Source organism: Nerophis ophidion, linkage group LG01, assembly GCF_033978795.1.
Source record: "Nerophis ophidion isolate RoL-2023_Sa linkage group LG01, RoL_Noph_v1.0, whole genome shotgun sequence".
In the NCBI taxonomy this organism is placed as follows: domain Eukaryota; kingdom Metazoa; phylum Chordata; class Actinopteri; order Syngnathiformes; family Syngnathidae; genus Nerophis; species Nerophis ophidion.
This window is the reverse complement of record NC_084611.1, coordinates 80,615,839-80,633,081: the sequence shown is the minus strand read 5'-3', so window position 1 is coordinate 80,633,081 and position 17,243 is coordinate 80,615,839. Positions and strand designations below refer to the sequence as shown.

The 17,243-nt window shown below is 35.6% G+C and overlaps 1 protein-coding gene across 10 annotated transcripts in view; it reads right to left on the bottom strand.

Annotated features, from left to right (window-relative positions):
• The window catches only part of fat1a (FAT atypical cadherin 1a), a 182,572-nt gene that overhangs the window by 39,453 nt on the left and 125,876 nt on the right, over positions 1-17,243 (bottom strand). For all 10 annotated transcript variants that reach the window (XR_009808447.1, XR_009808445.1, XR_009808446.1 and 7 more), the window contains 6 exons: positions 17,085-17,238; positions 14,217-14,450; positions 7,176-7,562; positions 2,502-2,716; positions 271-408; positions 59-202 (listed from right to left, as the gene is read on the bottom strand). Coding sequence is in view for 7 of the 10 variants with exons in the window: in XM_061912916.1 (XP_061768900.1) it covers positions 59-202; positions 271-408; positions 2,502-2,716; positions 7,176-7,562; positions 14,217-14,450; positions 17,085-17,238 (1,272 nt within the window). In the remaining 3 variants the exon portion in view is untranslated. The remainder of the gene's footprint in view (positions 1-58; positions 203-270; positions 409-2,501; positions 2,717-7,175; positions 7,563-14,216; positions 14,451-17,084; positions 17,239-17,243) is intronic.

Genomic DNA, 17,243 nt, shown 5'->3' with positions numbered 1-17,243 from the left:
CCCACCTCCGACTTCCCTTCCTGGCTACATATAATCAGCGTATTTCCCCCGCCCTCACCTGGATGATGATGCTGTAGTTGGCCTGGGAGAAGAGAGGCGGGTTGTCGTTGACGTCGGAGATGTCGATGTTGATGATGGCGGTGCTGGAGAGAGGCGGCGCTCCGTTGTCGGAGGCCAACACGGTCAGCGTGTAGCCTGAGGTCTGGGAAGAAGGAAGGGATCGTGACGCATAACAATTAACTTAACGCTGAGCCGAGCGAGGGTCCTTACCTGCTCTCTGTCCAACTGGCGGCCCACTTTCAGCTCGCCACGCAGCGGGTCCATGATGAAGGGGCTGCCGCTGTTGCCGCCCACGATACTGTAGCGCACGTGGTCGTATGACGGCCCGTCAGCATCCTCAGCCACCACCTTCACGTCACAAACAACACTTTATTGTTGTGGCTAGCTCCCCCCCATTTTTACTTTTGTCTTTTTGAACAAAATACAGTTACCTTGACCCCCCCGAACTGTGAAGCATCACTGTAGACACTTTAACTGCTGCTGTGACCAAAGGTCACCTACATATTTATACTGTTGACTTTCAATCAGAATGTTCAATAATGTTATGTTACTAACTGTGCTTTGTATATACATTTTTATTTGTACTTTTTATATGTATTTTTAGTGACATGTTGAAGGGTGGACTAGCAAAGTAGGATTTTCATTGTACGGCAAACTGTGCATATGACAATAAACAATCTTGAATATTGATTCTTGAATTATTAAAAACTTAGTTTTACACATAACAACTATCTATATTTTTTTATATTTTCTAAAATTATTAAACTCACCTAGTTAAAAAAAAAAAGTTAGAAAAATACAAAAATACAAAATTTTAAATGTTTGGATAAAAAAATTAAATAAATATTCACTTAAATTATAACTATAAAAAATATATATTTTTAAGATGCAAATGCTCAAAATTCCAAAAATGATGGCAAAATAATGGCCAATCAGAAAAGACAGGTTATAGTAATATTAGTATTACTATAACTACTATTACTACCACCACTTCTACTACTACTACTAATAATAATAATAATAATAATACTAATAATACTAATAAAAAAATGGTATTGAAATGAAATGTAGGAAAACATGTATATTACTAAACTACTAAATTAATACTCATTATATTAATAATAATAACATAATTGTATTGAAAATAAATGTAGGAAAACATGTATATTTTATCAACAGATTTCAAGTACATTCTGAAGTCTAATGTATATGTATATGCATAAAAGTAAATGTCTATGCTTACAGATGCAAAAGCAATGATTTATTTTGAGGGGAAAAATTGTGCGATTTACTTTTCTTGTTTTTTGGGGGTTTTTTTTACGATAAGAATACATTTTATGTGGGCTCTACTGAGGATGTTGTTGTGGTTTGTGTTGTGGTTTGTGCAGCCCTTTGAGACACTAGTGATTTAGGGCTATATAAATAATCATTGATTGATTGATTTACAATTAAAGAGAATTTAAATATTTTTTCGATTTAATGATGGTGATACACTTATTAAAAAAAATAGATACATAAAAAAGTCCATTACTATTTTATTTAGTATCGCAAAGGTTTACTGTATATGAATGCAAATTTTAATTGACTTGACATGGTCAAATTGTACTCAAGTAACTACTACTTGTATTAATAATAATTTAAAATGTAAATTTAAATAAAATTTAGGACATGTATAGCATAGGCACAGCGCCCCCCGCGACCCCAAAGGGAATAAGCGGTAGAAAATGGATGGCTGGATGGATGTATAGCGTATTTAAGTCACTTTTAATTATATTCTTAAGAATTGTACATGCGTATAAATGCAATAATAATGATCTTTTTTTAGGGAAAAAAACGTGTGATGTACTTTTCTTGGGTTATTCTTATTTAAGATATGAACACAATTAACAAGAAAACAATTTAAAGATGTTTTCAATTTAATGATGGTGAGAAAATTGTTAAAAAATACATAGTATACATTAAAAAGTCAATTACTATTTTGATTAGAAAGTATATGTATTTTAAAGCATTTTTTTTTTACTCAAAATAAGAATAAAAATATTTTTTTTCTCCCTCTTATGTTTTCATAGTATGCTAGGAATATTTTGTGTATGATAATAAGTGTATATTTGGTGCTCCTGAAGCATTATGGGGGTTTTATGAGTAAAGCATCATACTTTGAATGAACAAAGCCGTGTGAGGATGAGTGTCAGACGTCGCATGACAACAAAAGGTGCAGTGAGCGTGAATGGAAAAAAAGCTTTAGTCCTAAATTAGCTTCGCCAGCAGATGGGGATTAGCCACAGGTGCTGCTATGTGATAGCTAACAAAACGACACCAAGGAGGTAAACAAACTGACACTTTTAGCTTCGACATCATGCACTTTTATGCTAATTAGCCGCACAAGACAGCCAGCAGTGGGGCCGTCCTTAAAGATGCCGTGTACGTGTCAAACCCCTCACCGTCAACACGGTCCTCCCTGGCTCGGCGTCCTCGCCGACCACGGCCGTGTAGACGTCCTGGCTGAAGGCGGGCCTGTTGTCGTTGACGTCTGTTAGGTTGATGTTGACGGTGGCCATGTCACTGAGAGGCGGGGAGCCGCCGTCCGTGGCCTCAATGGTGATGTAATATTCGTGAGAGACCTCGTAGTCCAGCGGCTCGATTACGAAGACGTCGCCTGACGACAAAAAGGGCGGTGAAAAAATAGGAGAAAGATGGTGACTTTAATACCTCCACAAGCCAACCATCAACATCAACATCAAACATACATGTTTTTGTAAAAAGGACAACTTTGCATCTTTTACAAATAACATGTACCGTATTTTTCGGACTCTAAGTCGCAGTTTTTTTCATAGTTTGGCCGGGGATGCGACTTATACTCAGAAGCGATTTATGTGTGAAATTATTAACACATTACCGTAAAATATCAAATAATATTATTTAGCTCATTCACGTAAGAGACTAGACGTATAAGATTTCATCGGATTTAGCGATCAGGAGTGACAGATTGTTTGGTAAATGTATAACATGTTCTATATCAGGGGTCGGGAACCTTTTTGGCTGAGAGAGCCCTGAAAGCCAAATATTTTAAAATGCATTTCCGTGAGAGCCATATCATATTTTTTTAACATTGAATAGAATACAATAGAATAGACTTTATTGTCATTATATTTGCATATAACGAGATTAAAGACTTCAACTTAAGGTGCGGTTGTGGGAAGAGATATGGGGTAAAATAAATAACACAAGAGGTAAAGGAAAAACTAACAATTGAAATAAACAGACTACTATCTAATGAAAATAACAAGCAATCCTGTACAATATACAAAACACTGTAGAAATACTAAATACTGTACAATATACAGAACAAGATAAGCGTACCGAAGTAATAAAACAACTAAATGTGTGCGTTTTTTTAAGTAAAACAAACATTTTTAGAGTATAATAAGTCTCTAATTCCTTTTTAATAACATTGTTATTGCTTGAACAGGTGCGAAAGAAAACGGATGAGAATGTTTTGTAATTTGAACGTTATTTTTAACATCGTGATTACCAGCGGAATTATTCATTACTTATCGTGTTAAGCAATGTCAGCCAAGGTTTATCTGAGAGCCAGGTGCAGTCATCAAAAGAGCCACATCTGGCTCTAGAGCCATAGGTTCCCTACCCCTGTTCTATATGTTATAGTTATTTGAATGACTCTTACCACTTAATGTTACGTCAACATACCAGGCACCTTCTCAGTTGGTTATTTATGCGTCATATGACGTAGACTTATTCAGCCTGTTGTTCACTATTCTTTATTTATTTTAAATGCCTTTCAATTTATCAAATAAATTTCCCCAAAAAATGCGATTTATATATATATATTTTTTCCTTCTTTTCGATGCATTTTCGGCAGGTATACTCCGAAAAATACGGTAATTTATTTTTATTTTTATTTTTTTTAAACAATTTTCAACAAATGCATCGTGGATGTTTTTGTAAAAATGACTGAAATATGCAATGCATGTAGTTTAGGAAAAAAACTAGCAGATTTAAAATTTTTTGCCATAAACATCAATTTCTGTGGACCCCGAAAGGGTGGAAATAATAAGTGTTAATAAAGTACCTTATCTTTTCTTATTAAATGTATTACAAAAATAAATGTACTGTGTGCAATTACATAGATTTACACTTTAAACACCTCTAATAATAAAACAAAATATTACATCATCATACATTTCAAAACAATGTTTTTGTTCAAATAAAGATAAATACTTAAATATCTGCTTGACTTATGATTTCAATCCAACAAATTGTTTATGCAAAAATTCTACAGTAACACTTTTTTATAGTAAAATCAACTTTCGTACCGTTATTCAATATAGAGTAATACACTATAAAAACACAACAATCGTAGATTCTACAATATAAAAAACTAGCATGAATTTTTCCGTACAAAAATAGCGGTACCGTTTTTCTATTCCATTTAATTTATTCCATTTACTTATTTATTCTATATGCTGTAAGAAAAAAAAATGTAAATACTATGGTAAAATTGAGCTGACAGTATTGAACAGTACAATCTAAATATTTTGTTTTGTACAGCGTACATAAAAAAAGATTGTTTGCTGCATTTAAGAGGATGCTTTTATGCAACAAACAATATATGAAATTGTGCCTGTAACACATTTTCAAACACTTTATGTCATTCCAAGATGGTATCAGATTAATTATATGCAAAACACATTTTAAAATGCAACATTAGGCACTTTAAACACTTTAAACTTTGACTTATGATTTGAAGCCAACAAACTGTTTATGCAACAATTTTACAGTAAAATCAACTTTCGTACCGTTATTAAATATAGAGTAATACCACACTATAAAAACACAACAATCATATATTTTACAATATAAAAAACTAGCATGAATTTTTCCTTACAAAAAATAGCGGTACCGTTTTTCTATTCCATTTAATATATTCCATTTACTTATTTATTTTATATGCTGTAAGAAAAAAAAATGTAAATACTATGGTAAAATTGAGCTGACAGTATTGAACAGTACAATCTAAATATTTTGTTTTGTACAGCGTACATAAAAAAAGATTGTTTGCTGCATTTAAGAGGATGCTTTTATGCAACAAACAATATATGAAATTGTGCCTGTAACACATTTTCAAACACTTTAAGTCATTCCAAGATGGTATCAGATTAATTATATGCAAAACACATTTTAAAATGCAACATTAGGCACTTTAAACACTTTAAACTTTGACTTATGATTTCAAGCCAACAAACTGTTTATGCAACAATTTTACAGTAACAATTTTTTACAGTAAAATCGACTTTCGTACCGTTATTAAATATTGAGTTATACTACACTATAAAAACACAACAATCATATATTTTACAATATAAAAAACTAGCATGAATTTTTCCATACAAAAATAGCCGTACCGTTTTTCTATTCCATTTAATTTATTCCATTTACTTATTTATTTTATATAATGTAAGAAAAAAAAAAATGCAAACACTATGGTAAAATTGAGCTGACAGTATTGAACAGTACAATCTAAATATTTAGTTTTGTACAGCGTACATAAAAAAAGATTGTTTGCTGTGTTGCATTAAAGGGGATGCTTTTATGCAACAAACAATATATGAAATTGTGCCTGTAACACATTTTCAAACACTTTTTAAGTCATTCCAAGATGACTGACCATTAATCAGATGCAAAACACATTTTAAAATGCAACATTAGGCACTTTAAACACTTTAAACTTTGACTTATGATTTGAAGCCAACAAACTGTTTATGCAACAATTTTACAGTAAAATCAACTTTCGTACCGTTATTCAATATAGAGTAATACCACACTATAAAAACACAACAATCATATATTTTACAATATAAAAAACTAGCATGAATTTTTCCGTACAAAAATAGCGGTACCGTTTTTTTTATTCCATTTACTTATTTATTTTATATGCTGTAAGAAAAAAAAAATGCAAATACTATGGTAAAATTGAGCTGACAGTATTGAACAGTACAATCAAATTATTTTGTTTTGTACAGCGTACATAAAAAAAGATTGTTTGCTGCATTTAAGAGGATGGTTTTATGCAAAAAACAATATATGAAATTGTGCCTGTAACACATTTTCAAACACTTTTTAAGTCATTCCAAGATGGTATCAGATTAATTAGATGCAAAACACATTTTAAAATGCAACAATAGGCACTTTAAACACTTTAAACTTTGACTTATGATTTCAAGCCAACAAACTGTTTATGGAACAATTTTACAGAAACAATTTTTTACAGTAAAATCAACTTTCGTACCGTTATTAAATATAGAGTAATACTACAATATAAAAAAACTAGCATTAATTTTTCCGTACAAAAATAGCGGTACCGTTTTTCTATTCCATTTACTTATTTATTTTATATGCTGTAAGAAAAAAAAAATGCAAACACTATGGTAAAATTGAGCAGACAGTATTGAACAGTACAATCTAAATATTTTGTTTTGTACAGCGTACATAAAAAAAGATTGTTTGCTGTGTTGCATTAAAGGGGATGCTTTTATGCAACAAACAATATATGAAATTGTGCCTGTAACACATTTTAAGTAATTCCAAGATGGTATCAGATTAATTAGATGCAAAACACAATTTAAAATGCAACATTAGGCACTTTAAACATCCATCCATTTTCTACCGCTTGTCCCTTTTGGGGTCGCGGGGGGTGCTGGAGCCTATCTCAGCTGCATTCGGGCGGAAGGTGGCGTACACCCTGGACAAGTCACCACCTCATCGCAGAGTCAACACAGAGAGACAACATTCACACTCACATTCACAAAAATACACAATAATCAAATACATACACAATTATACACGTTATAATCCTTCTTTATATTATTCACTGTTAAAAGCGGCCCTCTGAGGCCAACCATAACTGCGATGTGAAAACGAGTTTGACATGCCTGACTTAGCCCAATGAACCTTACATACATTTACATAAACACTATTCAGTCATAGACTGAATTTTTCGAAAACATAGCGCAATTGTTCATCTAAACAACTTTTCCAACAATATCTCTTCACAAATATGGCTACAGTACGTGAAATTCGACAAATGCGAGCAGTACCTGTGTGCGGATCCACGCTGAACATGCCGTGCTCGTTGCCGCTGATGATGCTGTAGGCGATCTCCCCGTTCGCCTCGATGTCACGACTGGCCGCCTGCACCCTGAGGACTTGTGTGCCCACGGCCACGTCCTCGGACACGGTGGCTGTGTATTCCCGATGCTCGAAGACGGGCGGATTGTCGTTGATGTCCAGGACGGAGACCACAACGTGGCACACCGAGGAGAGGCGGGGCGAGCCCTTGTCGCTAGCGCGGGCCTTCAGTTCGTACGCGGCCTGCACCTCGCGGTCCAGGGGGCGCTGCAGGCTTATTATTCCCGTCAGCTCGTCAATGGAGAAGAACCCATCAGCGGAATCCATCAACGAATAGACGATGTCGCTGTTGATGCCTGGGAGGAGGGGAAAAAAAAAAGGACATGATGCTGAAGACTGATGTCAAATAAACAGCTTGAATGTTTAAACACAGCGTGTGCTGATGCATTTCGATCGACACATTGATTCCTGAATGATTTCGCTTTCACTCTGAACATCAATCTTATAAACAGCAGCTGTGATGCCCAGCAAAAATCTGGTCATCAGTCACATCCTCCCACTAGCAGCATGTTCCCCACCAACCAGACAGAGATAGATCACAATAATAATCATAATGCATTCTAGCAGGTGCCCCCTCTAATTTGGAATATGCCATTATGTTGTCATTTATTAGCCCAGCGCCTCATCCTGCGCGACTCTCATTATCACGACCCATGCAGAGAAACATGTTTACGATGTCTGAGTCCATCCCCGCTGACTTTGGCGGAACAAAAAACAACCGTTTCCCAGGTTGACTGTGAATGTGGATTTGATTATATCCTGACCATAAATTTAGGACAATAGGTTAGTATTTTCTTTGGTGATATTTTTTTGTTTACATTTGACTATGTAACTTACCGTATTTTCCAGACTATAAGCCACACCCACTAAATTTTAGAAGGAAAAGTATTTTTTTCATATATTAGCCGCACTAAATTTCGGAAGAAAAAATATATTTTCTTCATTTACTGTATTTTTCGGATTATAACTTGCTCCTACAGCCTACATGATAAAGAAGGAAAAAAACATACATGCGTCGCACTGGAGTATAAGTCACATTTTGGGGGAGATTTATTTGATAAAACTCATCACCAAGAATAGACATTTGAAAGGCAATTTAAAATAAATAAAGAATAGAGAACAACAGGCTGAATAAGTGTACCTTGTATGACGCATAAATAACCAACTGAGAACATGCCTGGTATGTTAACATAACATATGGTAGTGAAGTGAAATATATTTATATAGCGCTTTTCTCTAGTGACTCAAAGCGCTTTACATAGTGAAACCCAATATCTAAGTTACATTTAAACCAGTGTGGGTGGCCCTGGGAGCAGGTGGGTAAAGTGCCTTGCCCAAGGACACAACGGCAGTGACTAGGATGGCAGAAGCGGGAATCGAACCTGCAACCCTCAAGTTGCTGGCACGGCCACTCTACCAACCGAGCTATACCGCCCCACATGGTAAGAGTCCTTCAAATAACTATAACATATAGAACATGCTATACGTTTACCAAACAATCTGTCACTTCTAATCGATAAATCCGATGAAATCTTCTTCCTCGATGTCTCTTCTAAAAAAACTCTGTCGACTCCAAAGGTATGCGCCGCTTCCTCTTGTCGTTTTCTGCTGCATATTTCTCTACGTCCAGCTTGTAATCTGCAGTACATGATTTCCTTTTCGGTGCCATTTTTGTTCAGCCCTTTTCAGTTTTTATAAGTTACCGCCAATGATGAAATGATCCATTTTAATAGCTACGGCCGTAGCTTATAGCAGTGAGCATTCCATGACCCACGAGGCACGTCCGCCGAATTCTTATTGGTTGACGTGTGTGTGACGATTGCTGACGTGTGTGTGACGATTGCTGACATTTTCTTCCTATCTTCCGCGAATGAGATAAATAATATTATTTGATATTTTACGGTAATGTGTTAATAAGGGACGGCGTGGCGCAGTATGAGAGTGGCCGTGCGCAACCCGAGCGTCCCTGGTTCAATTCCCACCTAGTACCAGCCTCGTCACGTCCGTTGTGTCCTGAGCAAGACACTTCACCCTTGCTCCTGATGGGTGCTTGTTGGCGCCTTGCATGGCTGCTCCCTCCATCAGTGTGTGAATGTGTGTGTGAATGGGTAAATGTGGAAGTAGTGTCAAAGCGCTTTGAGTACCTTGAAGGTAGAAAAGCGCTATACAAGTACAACCCATTTATCATTTATTTATTTAATAATTTCACACATAAGTCGCTCCGGAGTATATGTCGCACCCACGGCCAAACTACGGAAAAAACTGCGACTTACTGTATAGTCCGAAAAATACGGTATAAGCCACACCGGACTATAAACTGCAGACATTTACCAGTACATTGTAAAAAGAGATATTTACATAGAAAAATTATGTAAATGTTTTTTACATACCTTAACTGATTCAAAACCGTGCCTGTAACACGGCAGTAAAACGGCTGATCAGACAAAACAGAAAAGTCAATAATGCTTTTATTCATCCTTTATGTGAAAAATAAGATATTCTACTTTTTAATAAGGTTGAAGATCTTTATCAGGATTCTTTTCACAACTTTTGAGTTTGAACATTTTCTTAAAATGGATCTTTTTAGTAAATTGTTGGATTTTTTTTTACTTAATCCATTCCATAATTTAGCCACTAGTAAAAAAAACATCCCTTAGATTAGCAGCACCTTTGTATAAGGCACAGAGTACAAAGCTGGGGAAAAAAACGGTGGCTTTTAGTTAAACAAATATGTCCCTTGAGGAATGTTTTGCATCGGAGTAGTCCAAAAATATTTTAATGCTAATGGCCAACATGCTAACATCCACCATTTTAGCAGCCTGTGTAGACCATGTTAATTATTATGGCAACATCTGGTGACATAGGGGACAGGTGCTTAAGTGATATAGCCTAACAAAATGGTTGTAAAATGACAGCATGCAAATTGTTACATATAGCGAGATAACTTGAGAAAGGAGGCAGGATATTACATCAAGCCTAGAAATAATGACGCCGGATAAAATGCAAAAATGCCAACAGTCATGTACGTAAAAATGTTTTTTTTTTACCTAATCTGATACTAATTTGTCATCGTTATTTTACACTTCTGTTTTTACTCAATTGTACAGTAAACATATGTGGCCCAAAAAATTAAGAAAAATACAGTATTAATTAGAAAAAATATGTAATTTGTAAAAAATAAAAAAAATCCCCAAAATATTTTGTGATAAATAAATAAAATATATAATTTTATAATGATTTTCAGATAATATACAAATTATATGCAGAGATATACAAAATACTTAAATTAAAAACATTAAAATCTATCTGTGTTGGCCCTGCGATGAGGTGGCGACTTGTCCAGGGTGTACCCCGCCTTCCGCCCTATATATATAGGCGCCAGCACCCCCTGCGACCCCGAAAGGGAATAAGCGGTAGAAAATGGATGGATGGATGGAGAATATATAAATACAAACAAAAAATACTTGGTTACCTGATAAAATCAATTAATATATTCATAAACTAAATAAATAATAATAGCAAAAATATTTACAAATAAAGGTAATCACTTGAAATACCTAATACTATCGAACATACAAAAAATAGTGTTTCCATTTTTCAAAAAGCATAGAATATGTGTATTGTTATATTATTTGTCCTGTGCAAAGACAAAAAAACCCTACAAATTTATTTCTTATTTTTTTAATGCTAGATTATTCCTTTACTCCCACTTTTGAACTACAAAAAAATAAGAATCCTTCCAAAAACCAGCTCTGTTTATGCCTCATTAATATAATATAATTTAATATATCGGTATGTATCCCATACTGTACATATATTATGTAAATATTCCATATATATATTATATTTTATATTGCTTTTAGTCTATTTTATACCTTTTATATACACATTTTGTGATAAATAAATAAAATATATAATTTTAGAATGATTTTCAGATAATATACAAATTATATGCAGAGGTATACAAAAAAATTTAATTAATAACATTAAAATATATAAATACTGTAAATACCCCCCCAAAAAATACTTGGTTACCTGATAAAATCAATTAATATATACATTTAAAAAAAATAATAATAGCAAACACATTTATAAATAAAGGTAATCGCTTGAAATACCTAATAAATATCAATTATACACAAACTAGTCTAACTGTAACATCAATGACTGTTAAAACCTTCTAAAAAACATATCAAATAAAATACAAAAATAAAATCATCTTGACGAGTATTCCTAGCCTTGCTAACTACAAAGTGGTGTTTGGATAAACATGTCAATGTTTTGCTTGTACAAAGACGCCGTGCATATTTGTGGGGCAAGATGGTAGACACAGCAACATGGTATCAGCAAAAGAAGTGCGATAAAAGCCGAATCAAATACCGGAATGTGGACTTGCTGAACTTTATCCTAGATCAAGGTCAATCATGCAGACTGTCTGTCTTGTTGACGGGCCGACCTCAGAGACACTAACGGCGCCCACGTGGCCAACAATCAAACACGTTAACAGCATGAGCCAGGAAGGAGAGGTCCACATAGGGATGACGTGTCAAATAGTGAAGCACGATAAGCTTTTTTCTCCTCCTAGGGAGGAGTGCATGAAACCTGAAGAATTGACAATAGCTGGCGACTGGTCCAGGGTGTACCTCGCCTTCCGCCTGAATGGAGCTGGGATAGGCTCCAGCACCTCCCGCGACCCCGAGATGAACAAGCGGTACAAAAAGGATGGATGGTGAGGCGCTATTGAGTCCGTCTCAACATGTCCAAAGAAGAAGAACATGACGTTAGCTATGTGGGATGTCCAAACGAAACATTATTTTGCTTAATGAAGCAAGAGTTTAGGACATTTAGAGAGACATTTTCTTGTCAAAAAAAGACTGAATGAATTAAATTACAATCTCGTTACCTTGCGTAATGACAATAAAGCTGATTCTGATTCTGATAATCGTTCAAAGGAACTTAGTCAAACTCCCTGAAGTCATACAATTTGGAATTTTACCAAAATTAAATGTCATAAGTCACACAAAACACTGGATTTTGAGCCATAGCCATGTCAGATGTTTAAGCTTTCAGCAGCATTTGACAAGGGAAGATGCCAAATATACACAGGAAGTAGGATATATTCAACATCCCCATGTACATGTTAGCAAACTTGTTTTAGATTAGATTAGATTAGATTAGATTAGATAGTACTTTATTTATTCCGTCAGGAGAGTTCCTTCAGGAAAATTACAATTTTCAGCACAATCCCATTCAAGATCAGACAAACATTATAGGGAGACAGAACAGGATCGCTGACGGGTCTGCCGGCTTCCAGCGCCCCTTACAAAAAATATGACATACAGGTAAACAGGGGGGGGGGGGGGGATTGGATGCGAGAAAAGAATAGAAGATTAAAATAAAAAAAAAAAAATAAAAAAAATCGGTTTTAGCCTGGGCCCTGGAGTGGGGGTGCAGACTGAGGCCAAGGGGGGAAAAAAACAAAAAAAACAACTCATAGCCATAGTACACATCCCTCTTACATGTGTGTAAGAGGGAAACATCAAACATCAAAGAACACAGAGGACATTAAAGACATTAAAGCAGCAGATACAACCAGACAATTCTACATACAGCTATGAATAAAAAGTAAAAGAAACATATCCACTGTGGTGGCCTCTGCGGTGTTTCACGCCATTGTCCGCTGGGGAGGAGGGAGCATGGCCAGAGACAGGAGCAGACCCAACAAAGCAACCAAGACAGCCGACTCCACTCTCGGACAATGTCCAGTCCGCATGGATGAGCGAGGATACGTCCAAGGTGACTGAGGTGTCCAACACCTGCTCACCCAGTCGAGATTTTATGGCGGATAACTTATTTTACACTTGTTTGACAATTGGGAATGTTACAAAAATTATATAAAATGGTTTACCGCCCTCAAAGCTAAAACAAGCCAGCTAAGATATCCGTGTGTTTCTGTGTATTTAAGTCTCATTTAAATCATACTTTTTAGAGGACAAAAACATTCTAAAAACATTTTTCTTTAAAAACAAAATTCAGAAATTGATTTTTATTTAACAACGTTTTCCCTTGAAGGAAAACAATACAACTTAATGTTTTAGTCTTGATGGCCACAGTTTGACCCTGGAACAGATCATTTCTATTTCATATTTTTCCTCAGGAAAAACAAATGGACATAATCAGCGTTTTAATGGATTTTCAACTAGATTTAAATGCATGCTTAGTGCATTTATTGTATTAGACAGTGGCGAAGACATTAATAAACTATGATGGCCGTGCTCCAAACATGTAAATTAAATGCATTTTTTTTCCCCATTCGGCTAGAAGAGAGGTAAGAATTCCATTAGAGTGTAATGAGCTTTTTAATTTTAGAGGGTTTGCTCATTCATGAAATTCCCCTCACTGCTTATTGTCACTAACGTGTAATGGAAAGATAACGGCTTTTGCACAGGGACACAGCCTACATACTTAATGCATGTGGAATAATGGCTTTTTCTTGACGTAAGATTTAAATGCAATGTCAAAAGGGCAGCCATTAACAAGATTGCTCAGTAAAATATGTTCCAAAACCAAAGTGATCAAATTGGAAGCCTTTGCGGCTCCAAAAGTTGTTAAAAACAAAGTTTTGAGATGCAATTATAAAATAACAGTAGAAGTAACTGTGGCTAATTTAGTATAGTAAAGGGAATAATAATACATCATAAAACATTTCAGGAGCCTTTTAAATGGCTTTATTTATATATATATTTTACTTGAAGCCTGCATAAAAAAATGTGTAAAACTGTAGATAAAAGTTTTGGCTTTCTAACAAACATCTGGACAAAGCAGAATGTCATAAAAAGAGCAGTCATCATTTTTTATGGACGTATTTCATCAAATTTTAAAGAAGGACATTTTACTGTCATCTGCTGCCTGCTGCCTATAAAAACACAACCATGAAGACAGTTTCTTACCACTGTCGGCGTCGCTGGCTTGCAGTCTGGCCACCAACGTCCCCGTCTCGGTGTTCTCGAAGACGGTGAAGGCGTACGGGTCAGCCGAGAATTCCGGAGCGTTGTCATTGACGTCGCGCACGGCAATGTGGACGTCGGCCTCGCAGTAGCGCCCGCCGCCGTCCACCGCCCGAACTTTGAACCTGTGCTCATCCTGCTCTTCGCGGTCCAGCGGCTTGAATGTTTTCAACTCGCCTGCGATGGAAAACGTGGGAAAAATGTATTACACACATTTAACAAAGGTGATTGATGTAGTTTCCTCTCATTCATTAACAAAATGTCCTTTATTTTGTGCAAGAAAATACATGAATATTTTAAATATGACATAATTCATTGTGTATTAAAACATCCATTAATTAATCCAAGTATGAAATATATCATAATAAAACTACTGTGCTGAAATAAATTTAAAATACAGTAAATTTGCTATGAACATCCATTAATTAATCCAAGAATGAAATATAATATATTAGAATTACGGTGCTAAAATGAATTAAAATAAATGTAATCATCCAAGTGTGAAATATATTATAGTATATTGTATTATATTATATATATTGTACCGGTAATATTATAATATTAAACTAAATGTATTTTAGTTGTAATACTTTTATTTTATTTTATTTTAAAATAAATCATCCATTAATTAATCTAAGTGTGAAATATATCATATTAAAACCATTGTGCTAAAATGCTGTAATGAAATGTACTGACGAATTAATTATGTAATTATGAATACAAATTATAAACATTTATTAAACCATTGATAAACGAATCCAAGTTCAAAATATACAATATTAAAACTACTGTGCTAAAATGAAATACATTGACAAATAAAATGTTTTGTTTCAAACGTGAATAAAACAAGTGTTAAAAGTTACTATATTATTCATTGAGTAGGAATAAATTATTTAAATTCTAAAGACATGTCGTGTTTTTAACAACGTCAAACATACATGGTAACTTGCCCTTTAAGTAGTAAGAGCGAAAGTTAATACAATAAAACAAGTTAGATATGTTGCTGCACTTCTATTTAGAGGCGTGTTATTTATTATTCTCTTAAATATATACTTTTTTAGATTTTGGACCCTACTTTCATTGAAATTGTGCGTCAAATGGGCCTTGTTATATGTTCAACATATATTTAATATATGATATATTTCATTCAAGCGAAACTGTGAAAAATCAAACTGCATTGAACGCATCAGTCGCACCTTTAACAAACAACCGCAGTGTGGGATTACGAGGGCCTCCTGTAACGGTAGCGGGACTTTTTAGAACAAGGGTAGCAAGATACTGAAACGCTGCTGCAAAACGGAGACTGTGGAACGCAATATGATAAAAAAATTAATTAGCCGAAAGGTCCCAACATATTGCGGTTAAATTTGGCTTCATAATAAATCTGCATTGTTTTAAAAAAAAAAATAAGTATAGGGAGGTCAACTCCTATTGTTTCTTCCCTTCTTTATCTCCAAGTAGCCAGTGTGTGATTTAAGGACTCTCCCAGAAGGCATTATTTGCAGGCAGCAAGTACTATAGCAGTCATAAATTCAACTTAAGTGTGCAACTCTGAATTTTAGTGCCACCTTGGTCCTTTTTTTTTTTTTTTTCTTTACTTCATAGTGGCCCTGCAGGGATACCGTCTCGGCTCGCTGCACGCAAAAAAATAATGAACTAGTAAATAAACAACTGGGCACGAGGGTGTTGTGGTTGGCTCCATGCAAGCTGACGTCCTCATGTGGAATACCTCCAAGACAAACAAACTTGTGCGGAACTGGAGATTAATGGAACTGAGTGATAATGGAGCGCATGACTCGGCTGCAACCAGCAGAGGCGGCGTTGTTTCAGAAGAACAACATGGGGCCGCTTAATCATGCTGAGTATGACACTGGCATATAAACAGGAGTTCAGAACATTCAGGGATCTTCCCATCATGTAGGTACAGCGGAACCTTGATTTACGAACCCCTCTATTTGCGAGCTTTTTTGATTAACAAACTTTTAAATCCAGCCTAATTTGCCTTTGTGTGCGAACCATGTCTCTGTGTACCAGCGCATCATTCATTTATTTTGCATTCCGCCTGCAGGCAAAGAACAAGGTGCAACCATTTAATGAGGAGGCGGAGCCCTCTACGTCACTTTCTGCACATTGCAGTACGGTCAGTCATTACTCAGAGCTTCATCGTGTGTGCCTTTTTTCTTTTTTTTTTCTTCATTTCACCAGCCTGACCAGTACAATAATGACGCTCACGAGTATGGAATAATTAATGAAGCAGGCTTTTTTAATTGTGATGAGACTTTTCTGGAAAACTATACCAGAGCAGACATATCACACAGGTGAGAAAAGACACTACCTCTCATTCAGAAACAGAGAGTACCCTTCCTTCAGCGGCAGAAGCGCACAATCGTCCCCCCTCAACCCCCTTTTTCTCTCTCCCTGTCTACTGCTTTCTCCTGAGCTCCTTTGCTGATGTTAATGTGGGTGGATTGTACTTTTTTAAAATCTTTATTAGTATGGCAATATGATTGTTTAAGTTCGGCAATCTGTGATTTCTGGTCGTTTGTGAGGGGGTACAGCACAGTTCAACTTGTTCTTTTGACTTGTTAATAAATAGAAAGTTGATCCATTGCCCCATTGTTATGTCTGTTTAATATACAGTATTGTATACCACATTACATTGTCTTCAAAGTGTACAAACCTTACCTAAAATATGGACCTTTGTGGAGGTTGGAACCCATTATTCATATTTATATGGTTTCTTATGGATACATTTGCTTTACTATACAATTTAATAAATCTAGGTTCCACTGTATATAGCCAAATCCTAACCTGTGTCGGAGTCGATTAAGAAGAGTTCAGATCCGGCTCCCTGCAGCTCGTAGAATATTTGAGCGTTGGAGCGGATGTCGGCGTCTGTGGCCGAGACTTGCAAGATGAGTCGGCTTGCTGGGGAATCCTCGGGGACACTCTCGCTGTAGAGGGACTACG